This window comes from Chelonia mydas, chromosome 13 (genome assembly GCF_015237465.2).
Source record: "Chelonia mydas isolate rCheMyd1 chromosome 13, rCheMyd1.pri.v2, whole genome shotgun sequence".
In the NCBI taxonomy this organism is placed as follows: domain Eukaryota; kingdom Metazoa; phylum Chordata; order Testudines; family Cheloniidae; genus Chelonia; species Chelonia mydas.
Window position 1 is genome coordinate 2731588 of NC_051253.2, and position 14171 is coordinate 2745758.

Below are 14171 nucleotides of genomic sequence, written 5' to 3' on the forward strand. Positions count from 1 at the left end.
CCCAGCCTACTGGGCCCTGCACATTGCAGGCTCCTCTGTGAGCTCCCCTGCTCCCGCAGATCATCCCTCGTGCCAAGAGCGAGATTTGTTAGCATCGTGATTTAAAGTCGAGGGCCCAGGCTCACTGTATACAACGCATTTGCAGAACGTACAGGACTTACAGTTCCTGCAAACTTCCTGCACTCTGCAGCAAGCCCAGAGGTCTGGCAATTGAGTTCTGGAGCTTGGGGGAGCAAAAGGAGGCGACGCAGATGGAGATCCTAAGCTCCCAGGGGACCTGCTGCTTCCTCGCTCTTGGAGCCCTGCAGAGCATGCCTCGCCCTGGCTTGTCTGGAGTTCAGGCTGAAGTACATCTCAGTCACATGTTTACGCCAAACAAAAAGAAAACTTACACTGCCAGCATAGGGGGCAGAAAACTGGGAGAAAGCAGGAATATCAAAGTGAAGGTTAAATTGAAAATAAATCCCACCATTTGACAGTCTGGAAGTACACAGTTAAAATCACCCAAACAACCTTAACTCTGCCCCTTAGTGACACCAACTTCCTATCTTCCTTGGACATTCACTTCCATGTTACTGATCCAAACTCTCAAGCACAGTGCCAGCTGCTCATGTGGGAATTAGAGTGGGCTGGAGAGCAGATGATTGACCGGAGAATGCAGAGGGAGTTCTAATTCCCTTCTACCTCCACTTCTAATGAAGTGCCCTGACCCTTCTACTCAGAGAACACTTCTAACGACCAGGGGAAGGGTCCAAATTAAAGCCTTAACCTCTCTGGGCTGTTCACCATAAGGGATTAATCTGCACCCGTGCCCAGAGCAGCTGAGTGGAAAGGCGCTAGGGTTAACCTCAAAAAGAAAAGGAGGACTTGTGGCACCTTAGAGACTAACCAATTTATTTGAGCATAAGCTTTCGTGAGCTACAGCTCACTTCATCGGATGCATTCAGAGGGTTAACCTCGTGAGCTCCAAAGGAAATTGGGGTTGGGGCAGGGATAGGGATGAGAAAACTGATGGGAGTAAAGTCTGAATTGGCAGTTTTTTAAAATTTGTCTCTTTTTCCTCCCCACGTTTAGTTGTTTCCGCACTTCCTAGAGCTGGTTGGGACCAGCAATGTGGAAACATTGAAAGAAGTTCACCTCTGTGTCCTGGGGACAAGACGGGAGTGGGGATCCGATCAAAAAGCCTATTCAGAGGGCTCCAGATGGGCCTGGGGAAGCGGGGTTCCACCCAGCGCCATAAGGCATGTTGGGATCTAGCTCCGGCACCCCAGAGGAGCCAGTATTCAGCAGCACGCCTGGAGGGGCTCTGGCATTTAATGCAACACACAGAGGGGTGAGACATGACAAAATCCAGAACCACATACGCCCTGTCTGACGTTTGGGCCCCACTAGGCTGCTGGAGGCAGAAATCAGGCCATGTTTTGGCAGGGCAGCAGGCAGTACAAAAATGCAGGAGGATCCAAACACTGACTGACTTGGCACCAGGATTCACACTCCTGGCTCCTGAGTCCAGTAGGTTACATACCCTCGTGCACAAGGGCCAGCCTTTCACCACTGAACCTCGCACAGTAGGAGCCACACCCCAGAAACACACGAGGGCCAGGCTTCACCCTCCCACTTGGGAGGCCTCTACTGGCTCCCACCAGTGAGTCTGCAGCCTGGGCATCTGGGTGCAGTAGGGTTGGCCTGCCAGGGCATTAGTGCCAGGGTTCATCCTCCCAGCTGCCTCCACAGGCTGTGTGATCCGTGCCTGACAGTCAGCGCTTCTCTCCCATCTCCTGGGCTGTTTATGACTGCTCCTATGCTCGCTGAGTGTCATTTTTCCATGGGACACTGGAGGCTGGTGAAATCACATCTGGAGTCTAGACTCAGTGACTCTGTGGGCTGGGCTCACAGGCTAGGCTCTGCCCATTCCCTGCTGCACACTGTTTGCTTAGCTGGAGGTATTTAATTGGAATTAAAGTGGCCCCTCTTGTTTTTGCGGACAAGGCTGTTGGAAAAGTAGCTGTAAGTCATAGAAAACATCTGTAGGAGACGGCGAAGGGTCATTAGATGGCAGAATGCGAGGCGCCACTTTTAGTGCTCGCAGCCGATGGAGGGAATAATAGTTCAATACGGCTTTTGTGGAGGAGCTGCCAAGCCAGCAAACACTTCTATTTATTCTGGCACTGGGCATGGGGAGAGACGTGGGGATACTCCAAGAGCTCCTGCACTGAAGGGCAGTCTCTACGCCAGCAGGGGAGATGCTGTGCGTGCCATCGATCCAGCGCGCTGGCTCTTGCTCTAAGCTAGCCCTGTACAATGAGGCTTCTCTGTCTCCACTCGGAGTGGGGTGTCCATCGGAAAACCCTCTCGTGCTCCTTTCTTTTGCCCCTAGGCAGCAGAAGACCCCATGCTAGAGAGGCTAGTGCTGGCTGACTGAGCTTTTCGCCTAGGAAGGGAATCTGAAACCAGGGAGAAATTAATGGCTGGATGGGTGACTTCACAGAGGACATGGGTCAATCAGTGTCCCACTTACACATGCCTCGTGCACACAGGGGCTCGCCCATTCCAGCCATTGGCCTTGCTGCAATCCCCCAGGCTGTCAGCCCTGGTTTGCATGAGAGCAGCTTGCCCATTCCCAGCACTGGCACGAATCCCGGCCTTTCTTGTCTATAGGAGGGGGTTGCACTGCTGCAGCTATCCCAGCGCCTGGTCTCCAAGAGCAGGAATCCCTAGTGCAGGCCAGGTCTGCTCTCATCCCTGCTCAGGCAACAGTGCTGCTTGGGGTCTTCCAGCAGGCTTAGGAACATCAGAACGGCCAGCCTGGGTCAGACCCAAGGTCCATCCAGCCCAGTCTCCTGTCTCCCGACAGTGGCCAATGCCAGGTACCCCAGAGGGAATTAACAGAACAGGGAATCATCAAGTGATCCATCCCCTGTTGCTCATTCCCAGCCTCCAGCAAACAGAGGCTCGGGACACCATCCCTGTCCATCCTGGCTAATAGCCATTGATGGACCTATCCTCCATGAACTTAACTAGTTCTTTTTTGAAGCCTGTTATAATCTTAATGGGCTTCCCCCATTACTGCTCTCACTGCCCCCAGGATCCAGACCAGACCTATTCCATCCTAAGTTAACTGATCCCTCCTCTAACCCATTTCAAGGCTCAACGCAATCCCAACCCAGACCTCAGCTTGACCTAACCCACCGCGCTGCTGCTTGGTGCTGTATTACCCAGGAGCCCTGATTCCAGAGCTCTTGTGGGTGGGTTACTTCAAGCTTCTCAGGGGAGCCCAGGGCAAAGCAGGTCAGGGCCTGGGAGTTTCTAATCAGGGCTCCGTGGCCACCCAGCCAGGCAGATCATTAGAGTTCAGAGTGGTGGATGTCCCTTTGGAGCTTTACTGCCAGGAGTGGAGCAGCTGCCAGTGTCCTGGAACATGAGCAGTCACTGACACCCCTGAAGCCGGCAGCTGCAATCCTTGCTCTGCTCTGGGCACTTCTGATGGTATCAGCCGGTGAAGGAGAAAACAAAACCTGGAATTCAGGTCTCAGGGCCTACAAGCGTTTCTCCATTCACCTTTTGGGATTGGAAGGACACAGCTACAGTCAGAGGACTGCCAGAAGTTAGGGCTTCTGGGCCCTACAGGTCCAGCCTGGGAAGCTTCTACTCACCTTTAAAACAAGGAGAAAACATCCGTTCCTCTAGGGGATTTAACGCTGGATCACTTCAACACATCATGGAAATGGGCAGGATCTTCAGAAGGGGATTGCAGAGGTGGGATCCCTTGTGATGCATAAAGGAATGTCTTCCCATGTGCCAGGGCTCCAGCCAGCCCTCTGACAAGCATGTGGATCCTGCAGCTCGGTGCAATAAGCGTGTGGACTGGGAAATGAGTTTTAAATGGTTGTCTCCTCATGACTGAAACAGCTTTCCTGCCTCAGAAACTAGAATAACCTCCCAGAAAACAGCAGCAGGGAACCCAGACCACCTACTCCTGGCACAGGGAGATGAGACAGGTGACTGCTCAGTTGGAGACATCCTCAGTAGCAACAAATTGCATGGATGGATGCAGAGCTGCTGTAGCTAGGTCAGTCCCAGGATACTGGAGAGACAAGATGGGTGAGGGAATGTCTTTTATTGGACCAATGTCTGTTGGTGAGAGACGCAAGCTTTTGAGCTTATACGTGACCCGAAGAAGAGCTCTGTGTAAACTCCAAAGCTTGTCTCTCTCACCACCAGAAGTTGGTCCAATAAAAGATATTCCCTCCCCCACCTTTCTAAAGTGTGCTGAGAAATCCCAGCACGTGGGGTGGAATATTACCGGGCTCTGTGAGCTAGGCCAGTCTCTCAGAGTATGGGCCAAGACCAAAGGCTCAAGTCTAGGTGTCCATGTTCTTTCCAATAAAGGGGAGCCCAGGCTGCCTCCCTGGGGAGCCCCCAGCACACCACAATGCTGACAAGCTACTGCACAGTGAATACACAGATACCATGGACTGCAGGGTGGCCCCGAGGATGTGAGCACAGCACTCTGCCTCAGTTTCCCCAGCTATAAAGGGCAGGGGGGTTGTGTTCCCCTCACCCACAGGACAGAGCTTGGAGAATGAAACGTGTGCTCTGAAAGCAAAGGACTATCCAGAAATCCAGCAGCAGTGGGAGAAAGAGACGTGTCTGTAGAAGGTGCGGGAGAGACAGGTGGGGAAGTTACAGGGGAGGGGGGCAGATTGGGAGCTGGGTCCAGCACTGGAGGGAATGGCAAGATGACAGGTCACTTTATAACCTGAGAACAGTCAGGGTGGAATGAGGAAGAGCCATTTTCCTCCAGGGCAACTCTGGTTCAGCCCTTGAATTCTATGGCAGGGTGCGAGCTGCAAGCTCTGCGGCTAGGGCCTCCACCCTCAATCTGCTGCAGCCAGGCCTGGCCTGGCGCCCTCCGGCCCTTTCCCCTCCAGCCTGAGGATGGACGAGGGGAGGTGTAGCCACAGGAGCCTAAGGGCGCTGGCCTGCAGCGTGGCTTGGATCCCTCAGGTCTGTGCGTCTTAAGATGGACCGTAGGCATTTCCCAATCAATCTGAAGACAAACGACCCCTATCCACTGTATTTCTGCATTTTGGCTTCTTCTCACGCTTTGTGCTTCAGCCCAGGCTGAGCGCGGGGGCTCCCTGATCACAGCTCTCGCTCCTGAAGCTGTGCTCCCTGGCCACAGGGCCCGGGTCAGCAGGCCAGCCCCGTAAATCTCGCCTGCTGCTGCGAGAGGCTGAGCAAGGCCTGTCACAAAACCATGAGCTGATGGCCCAGCTGTCCCTTTGCCCTAGCTGGAGAGGGGCGGGCAGCGTGGGGGGAGGAGATGGTCACTTAGAAACTGCCAAGCAACGGAAGGCTGCATTGATCCGGCCAGGCCAGGCCTTGTCCAGAGGGCAGGGCAGTTCAATAAAGGGGCCAGGCTCCCACCTGCATGGGGGGACACAAGGGCCAGTGTGAAGGAATCAGGCAGCCAGCGGAATCCCACTGACAATGGGAGGCAGGACGAGGGCTGCAGATGTCTAGGCTTGGGAGCAGTGCCCCTCCTCCCTGCCCTCCGCGGCTGGAGCTTTGAAACTGCCTTTCCCAGAGGAGCTGGCTCAGGCCCCTTACCACTGCAGCCAGCCCCTTCCTCCCGGGCCCAGCCTGCTCCCTGTTAGCCAGGCCATATTCCGAGGCTCTCGAGCGCAGGGGGAGGCTCGTGGGGCCCAGAGCCGAAGCATGTTAGGGCTCATGACTGCACTCACGGCAGAGGGAGCTGCTGCAGGGGGAAGAAGCCAGGCAGGCAACCCGAGGACAGCTCTCTACAGGACTCCACTGTGGCCTGCACGGGGGCAGGACAGCGCAGGGCTGGAGAGCAGGACACCATGCCTGAGGTGTCGGCCCAGCCCTAGGCGTGAGGGAGCTGATCCCAGGAGCTATACGGTGCCCACAGACTGGGAGCAAGGGCTATTCACTATGAGGCAGGGTGCACTGATACAGCTGCCAGGAGCCAGAGCACATCGTGAGAGGGCATCCAGGGTTAGCAAGGGCCAGATTAAGGGAAGCAGAGGCCTTAGACATAATGTAACATCCCCCAGCCCCCATGGCTGCCCCCCAGCTCTCCCTCCCCTTGCAGTGACAGTGGCAGAGCGACCCCCTCCGAGTGGCAGGGACCATACCCCTCTCTCTTCCCCCCCCACCCCAGGAATGGCAAAGGGACCCCATCAACTCCCAAGAGACAGAAAGGGGACACCCCCCAGTACTCACATCACAGTTGCTGCCAGATCTTGGGGAGGTGGGCTGGGCCGGCTGCACTTTTCCCCACCTGCCAGACAGGTCTCTGCTGGTACGGTGTGCGGTTGGACACGGGGAGCTAGACGGGCAGGTCGCACCCCCTGTAGCTGAACAGGGCAGGTCCCCACTCTGCACTAGCAGCTCAGGCTCCTGCACACTCAGTTCCCATGGTCAGTGTTTCTTGCACAACCAGACCTAAGTCTCTCCCCCCCGCACCCTTTTAAAAAGGCCAGCTTGGGCTCTGAGTCCCATCCCTGCCGCAGCCCATAGTGCGTCTCTTTAATCTAATTTTAGGGTTAGTGGACAGGCACTCGTTGCCAAGGCTAGCACAGGTGCTGGGCAAAAGCAACACTTCTAGTTAAGGCAGCCTGAGGCTGGCAGTCAGGGGCCCTGAACCTGCGGCAGTGCAGAACATCCCTTCCCTAGGGAGGGCAGTGAAGCCCTGCCACTCACTGTGGGCAGCAGAACTGGCACACCCATGGGACAGGACAGGCCTCTCCCAGACACCACTGCTCTCGCTGATCAGCTTCCCTGCATGCAGGATGCTATGTGGGTACCAGGGAGGTGCCCCACACGCATTCCTGCAATGAATCACTGACTCTGCCCGGCTTCCTTTAGCTAAGGGAGGGAATCTAACAGCTGCTCCACCAAGTCCTGCAGGGAAAGAGCACGACAGGTAACAGCTCCATGCTGCACCAGGCCGCACATCCAAGGCCAAACACAGAGGTGCCCTAAGAAGCGGCAGAGACTTGACAGCTGCAGCAGGTAACCACTTACAATCAGAAGCATCTGACCTTTGCTCCTAACATGTTGCGATCCCTGCAGTTTCCTCTGTCCTGGGGCAGGACTCGCACTCAGCAACAGCGCAGGAGCCGGAGAAGGAGGTTAGCTGGATCTCCCTACTGGCTAGACGGGAAGAGTGTGTGTCAATTCCTAGAGCACTCTGCTGCGAGTGTTTCCCTTCCAGAACCACAGCCGGGCAGGCTGGGAAGAGAAGCCCGAGGTCACAGATGCGTGCGGCCCAGTCCCAGACAGAAGCTTCTCCAGCGCAGAAAGCGATAGGGCCCAGCAGGTTTTAATGGGACCCTGAGCCACAGCAGTGCCCAAAGACACAGACTGCCCAGGGGCAGGGATTGTTTCTACCTCTGGGTTTGTAGGACAATGGGAATCATAGAATCATAGAATATCAGGGTTGGAAGGGACCCCAGAAGGTCATCTAGTCCAACCCCCTGCTCGAAGCAGGACCAAGTCCCAGTTAAATCATCCCAGCCAGGGCTTTGTCAAGCCTGACCTTAAAAAATGCTGATCAGGGTCTCTGGGCACAACCGACAGATGGCAGAGTCAGACGCGGGGATTGTCAGCCTCAGTCCACTTAGCTGAACATAGGCCTGAACACTGCCTAGTTCCTTCGCTCCAGTTCAGGATCCTGGCTCTCAGACCGGGGCTCTAGGCCCCAGGAGTTAAAGAGGAGAAGCCTCAGGATTTAGGGCAGGGAACGGATCTGACATTTATCTGGTCTCCTCCTTCCGCCCCCCACCTCTGGGGCATATTTTCTTGCTCCTTTATACTTGGCATAGGACGGGCAACACACATCAGGATAGGCTTGATCACCTTCCTTTCTCCCTGCCCAGCCCCTCTGCCCCTTCTTTCACCTGCTCTGAGCAGTGGCAGGTCCCCAGAAGACCCTCTGTCCTATTCCCCACCCACCTTGCGATGGCAGCTCTAGGCTTCTCTTCCATCAGCAGCTGTTGGGTTCGGTTCTTCACGGAGGCAACAAGCCTTCTGCCCCTTGTCCTGCCAGGCAGGTGGATCTCCTCCACAGAGGTCACAGCAGGTGGTGTTCCCAACATGCAGCTCCCCCTGGCACGGTGGGACCGCCAGCGCCCTGCACTGGAAAAGGCCAGCGTTGCTCTACCCAGAAACGCTTCCAAGGGGCATGGGACAAAGCGCAAACAATGCATTGATGTCAAACAGCCACTTCCACTAGTGCCACTGCAGCTTTGCTATTGGCCAAGGAGGGGTCACATGATCTAAGCCAAGCCGATCAAGTGGAATTCTCAAAGCCACCTCAGCTGTAGCTCCCCAACTCCCATGAGAAGTTAACAGGAGAGGAAGGATGTTAGGGCCTAGCCTGAGACCAGCGAGACCAGGGGCCAATTCTCTGCTCTGCCACAGACCCCGTGTGACCTCGGGCAGGTCTCTGTGTGCCTCAGTTTCCCATCTGTACAATGGGGATAAAAGCTCAACTCTGCCCCGCAGGGCTTTGTGCGGATGAGGACAATAAAGGTGGACCAGCACTCTGGTACTAGGGTACTCATCTGGCCCCCACTACCTAAGACAGAAATTAATGGGAATCAGGCATCCAACTCCTCTAGGCAGCCAGCCTCACCCTTCCCCTCCATCAGGGGCCAAGTGAATCATGTGAGTGTGTAAGTAAACTGAGGGAGTGATTGGACAGGAGTTTTCAGAGAAAAGGACCTTCCTAGGCTAAGAGAAAGCATGCCCCCCCCCCCCCCCCACTAGGCAGTGATGCTGGAGGTCACTTTTTAGCTTGGAAGTAACAGGTTTCTACTCTGAACCTCATCTCCACTCAACACACTCCAGGCAGGATTTCACCCAGGGCGGGGGCCAGGCAACACCCGATCCGCTGCTCTGGGGTAACGAGCGCTCTCCCTGCTGGGGCCCAAAGGGAGAGACAAGCTCCTCCACCCACTTACCACCAAAGAACAGACCGAGACAGCTCCTCCATCCTTCGAGATGGTTTAATATGAGAGAAAGCGAATCCACAATACAAAATTTAAAAATCAGCCCCTTGGTTTTCCCCCTCCCCTTTTTTCTACCCATTTAGGAGATGACAAAAAAAATATGAAATAAAATAAGGAAGCATGGCTGCCCAAAGCACTGCATGGCAGTGGACAGGCCCCAGGTGGAACATCGGGATGGCAGAAGGACTTCAGACAGATGTGGCTTCCAGAGACTTCTCCCATCCCGACAGTTTCTCCGGACACACGCGCGCACACACACACACAACACGATGCTGATACACAATTGGTCTTTTTATCTTTATCCCTTGCGATGGGGCCTGGATCCCAGCCTGGCCTGGTCCCGACACGCCCATCCTGGCCCAGGCGTGCAAGGTCACTTCTCTTTTTTATCCGTTTCCATCCTTGCGTCTTTGGAGTCCCCAGACTCCTCCTTTGGCATGGAATTCTCCTCATAGCTGAGGGCAAGAGAAGGAGAGGATGCTGGGAGTTAAGCAGCTGCAGTTCTTAGGAAAGTCAACGCCTCTGCTTTGGGTGAAAGTGGGTGGGGAACGTGTGGATCAGGACCAAGGGCATGAGCACTGTCAGCCAGCTGCACAGAGAGCGGGGCTTTCCAGCCCGCCCCTAGCAGCGCAGATTGCTGGGCTAGTTCCACACAGAGCAGGACTCCATGCAGGTGGGGAGAACAGCTCCCACCATCATTGTTACAGCGCCAGACACAGGATTCAAGTGAAGTCAGTGGGAGAGGGGAGGCTGACAGCGTATGATGCCCTGTTGTACCTACCTCCCCCACCACAGGCAGCCCTCCCTCCCTCAATATACCTTCCAAACTGAGAAGAGAGGGTTTCACTACGGCAGCAAGGTACACATGCAGATACGCTCATACACACGTGCCAGTCAGCTCACTGAGCACGCACGCTGATGGACACCTCCTCCCGGTCAAGGGACTGAGAATTCAGCTCAAGCCAGCCCTGGCTTGCGTAAGTGGCAGGTGGATCTGAGAACGCTGGCTCCCAGCGCCATGCAGAATATTCGGCCATCCTGAATAAAACCACTGCCCCTCGTACAGTGCGGCACTGGCATTTTCACGAGGCCAGACAGGCCAGGCTGCGAAGAGCACGTGTGCCTGGGACAAGTGACCTCAGTTAAGCCAGGAGCCGGGGAGAGGGTCGGGCTATTCAGTAAGGCAGATTTAGGTTGCTTCTTCTTCTTTCGGGTGGCTGGTTCTGGCTGCATGAAGGGAAGAGCGTACGCAGAGGCTAGTCGCTCAGCAGACTCGGCCGTGCAGGGACTGGTTCCCTGGGGCAGGGAGAAGCCCCACAACAGCGACATTAGAAGCTGCAGGGGAGATCAGAGGAGAGAGCCTAGCAGCCATGCCTTCAGGCAGACAGCAGAGAGCTAAACAGCTGAGCTAACGACACCTGCTCCAGCCCCATCAGGCACTTGATCCTTGGGGGGGTTATTCTGCAGCCTGTGCAGACGGGCTCACGAGCTGGGTTCAGACTGGGCAAGCGGGTGGCCTGAAGGTGCTCTGGCACTTAGCGCTGTGACCAGGACACCGTTAGAGGGGAGGGGCACCAGTTCAAAGGCAGAAAGAGTGAGACCAGCCCATCGCAGCGAGGCAGATGGCCACAGCACAAGCCAGACACCGAGGAGCTGGGAAGGAGTTTGACAGAACTGGAGAGACCCTACCTGGCCAGACAGAGACAGACAAAGAAAGGGCATCGGGTGCGATTGCTACATGGCACTGGGGCTTTGTTGCCGGCGTCGGCGGGGACAGGACAGTTTCTGCTGCATGGAATCGGCAAGGCTGGCCGGAGAACCCGACACGGTTGGGAAGTGGGTAAGTCTTGGTGTGTGTGGCAAGATTTCAGCAGAGGACTCATAGCTGCAGGAAAGACAGGAAGGGGACAGGGAGGAATGGGATAGAAGGGAAAGAGAAAGAAAGGAATAAGAATCGCTTTGAGTGATATGTCTGCAAACACTCCGCCCTGCAAAGCCTGCTTGCTGTCTCTTAACCCGCCCTTTCGTCCCCAGCACTGGGATGAGCTGGGGGGCTGGGTTGGCCACATGGGGGCCCCCAGGAAGCTCACACTGCGGTGTACTCTGTGTAAGCCCTTGGGGCGTGAACCTACATGAGTGTAGCTGTATGAGGCATGAGGGGCCGAGGTTTATGGTATGGCAGTACCTGCAGCATGACCACGGAGAGCAAATGGACAGGGCCCAGCAGGAGAATAAAATTGGGCACCAATGCACAGAAGTGCACACATGGTAGGGCCAGGCCCAGAGGCCTTTGAGAGGCAGCAGACCAATACATACAAAAGCTCTTCCATATAGTCTAGGCCAGGCTGCTCTGTGGTAGCTCCCTCTGGGTGTGCTAGCTATCGGATTTCTTGTGATTAATTCAAAGCACAAAAGAAGATGGGACGTTAGGGACCTGCCTGAAGGAGCTCTGCAGGGACATGAACCCCAGAGAGTTAGCTCCAAGAGGGTGCTGCCTAGCTCTGCTCCAGCCTGCATTTCCTCCACCCCCACGGACCCTAGATATCTAACTGGTCCCCCCTGGCTTCTTCTCCCACGTCTTCCTGGAGGCCCAACCAACCCCCTCCATAGTCAGGCACACCAGGTACCCCCCCTCTTCTTAGGACACTTGTTCTGGGAAGCCCAGCAGTGTGTTTTCAACCGCCAGACCACTGAAAATACCACTGGGCAGCAATTCTACTGTTTGGTCACCTGGTCCTCTGTGTCCAACCTGTAAGCTCCTCAAGGCAGAGCCATGTCTCCGTGTGCAAACTGCAAGGGGCTGCAGGCCGAGAGCTCATGTGGAATTTAGCTGGGGACCATCCTCAGACTAAGATGTGCTGCCAGAGGCGCAGGTGGCTGATGGAGACACATGGAGTAGGTCCCCATCTCAAATCACAGACTTTCAGCGCTCACAGAAACACAAGCTGCATCAAAGCAGCCTAGGATCCCACACCTGGTGGAATTCCTAGGGTGGGGAGGCTTCCGTCCCTCCAGGCACATGAGCTCTATCGAGTTCCATTTCCTCCTCCAAATACTGGAGCAGTTTCAAGAGATGCTGGACCCCAGAAACTTTCCTAAGACATCCAACCCCTGCACTCCCTGCAAGAGAGCCGACTCCTGGAGATGCAGAATGCTGCATCCACCTCTAAGATGCTAGGAGGGGATCGCTCTTTCCTATCAGGTTAGTTCTAAGGGGGACTTGCTAACAGTCAGAACCACACTGGGGTCAGAGTTATGTGCGGCGTCCATGCCGGCCCAGGGCTCCGAACATTAACCCTTCTCGCTCTGCCACAAGAGTCCACAAGCTCCTTGTTCAAAGACCGTGTGTCCAAGCAGCTTGTCTCTCACCAGAGCCGTCTCTAGCATGGGAGGTGATGCTGCAGCAGGCTGGTGAGTCACAGGCGTGTGTGAAAAGTGGCTGCAGGATACCAGGTGCACAGGAAGGATGAAGCCAGAACACACAGTGCCTGCAGCAGCGATTGTCAGAAGCAAACATCAAAGACCAGGCAGGTGCTGAAGGGACTGGGAAGAGGGGAGAAGTCCCAGCGAAGAGCCACCGTGGGGAAGGTGCACAGTAGCGTTCCCTGGACTAGGAGATGGGGAGGGAAAGGCTGGTTCCACTGGCATCCAGAGGTGAATGGCAACTCGACCCTTTACTTTACCACACTTTTGCCTCCATTAGTTTCTGATCAACTCTGTCAGCCCAGCTGCCAGACCCAGAGCCGCAGGCCCCCTCTGAGCAGACGGAGACCACAATGCAAGGAGCTTGCATTTCCATGTGCCGTGGACTGTCCAAGTTCTCCCGTGACATATGAGAAGGATGCCAGCTTTGGGGAGGAACTTACAGGGCTCCATTGTGGCTGGGAGGGTGCAGGACTCCCATGTCTGGGACAGGCCAGCCAGAAGGTGCTGGAGCCAGACTGAAGGGTGCCTCCAGTTGCTAGCCAGCAGTACTAGGCTAGGCAGCTGTGTGGAGAGCACTGGAGGACAGGGCCGGGGGCGGGAGTAGCACAGAGAAGATGCACATAGCTAGGACCTAGTTCCCCTGCTCCGGGAGAGGAGAAGGATGATTAAACTGGCCTGGTGGCACCCGTGATGATGAAGCACGCCATTACCTCTCCAGGCTCTATGGCCGGGCTGGCTCTGCTCCCTTCCCCCAGCATGCACTGCAACAGCGACTGGGTGCCGACGAGGCAGGTGTGCAGGCCCACCCTCTGACTTCACCCCAGCTCATCGGAAGAGTGAGTCAGAGTTCACAGTGCAGAGCGATACCAGAGGCGTCACCTGTGTTCCAGCCCTGGCGCTCCCACACACTTGCCCAGGAGGAGCGTAGGGACCGGGCTAGAGGAGGAACGCTCCAGAGAGACGTGTATAAACACAGATTCGCTCCCTCCACCCGTACACACGCCCACGCACCCACAGCATGCCCAGATGAACTTGTCCGTTTGCCTGCGCCCCAGCATGGGAACACCTGCACATCTCAGGCGCTCCCAGCACTGCCGGCTAGAGGCTGACTTACCTGAACATTTCGGTTACTTCTCCCTTCACCAAGGCCACGAGGAGAGGAAACCCAATGCAGGCAGGGACCAGGTACAGCAGCGCTGGCTGGGGGGGGAGGGTGGGGAGGAGAAGAGAGGCAATTACTGCATCAAACAGCTGGAAAAGCCAACACAGCTTGCAGCAAAGGCCACTGGGGAGGAACGGGGCCGGCTCATCTGGGTTCACAGCTGGTCTCAGTCCCCAGATTAAGGAGTAAGTCGCACACGAGGGAACGCTGGGCACAGCTCAGGGCTAGGGCTCAGCGTCAGATCTTTCCTTTATGCTCCAGAAATCCGTAAGCGTCGAGTCCCAACATACCGTAGCACCAGAGTTAGAACGTGACTAGAAGTCCCACTCTCTGGCCCAGCACTCTCAATGCAGAGCTGTTCCAGGAAGGGGCGGATGACATTCTACAGGTCCTGACTTTCTGATAATCAAGGTCCTGTCTCTCGTCTAGCATCCACCTGCATGGGGACTAAAGATCTGGGGATACTGCCCCAGAGGAGGAGCGGAGAACCCCCAAGTACTGACCAGCCCCTCTCTGAAGAGCCCACTGCCCAAAGCTAGCAG

The 14171-nt window shown here is 55.8% G+C and overlaps 1 protein-coding gene across 3 annotated transcripts in view; it reads right to left on the reverse strand.

Moving 5' to 3' along the window:
* Positions 1 to 9020: 9020 nt before the first annotated feature.
* The window catches only part of HM13 (histocompatibility minor 13), a 32231-nt gene continuing 27080 nt past the window's right edge, over positions 9021 to 14171 (reverse strand). The window contains exons 11-13 of one of the 3 annotated variants that reach the window (XM_037915583.2): positions 13582 to 13667; positions 10731 to 10926; positions 9431 to 9496 (exon numbers count right to left, since the gene is read on the reverse strand). In XM_037915583.2, the coding sequence (XP_037771511.1) occupies positions 10776 to 10926; positions 13582 to 13667 (237 nt within the window). In that variant the 3' untranslated portion in view covers positions 9431 to 9496; positions 10731 to 10775. Of the gene's footprint in view, positions 10377 to 10730; positions 10927 to 13581; positions 13668 to 14171 lie in introns of all 3 variants that reach the window. The other 2 variants (XM_037915584.2, XM_037915585.2) reach the window with 2 other exon arrangements.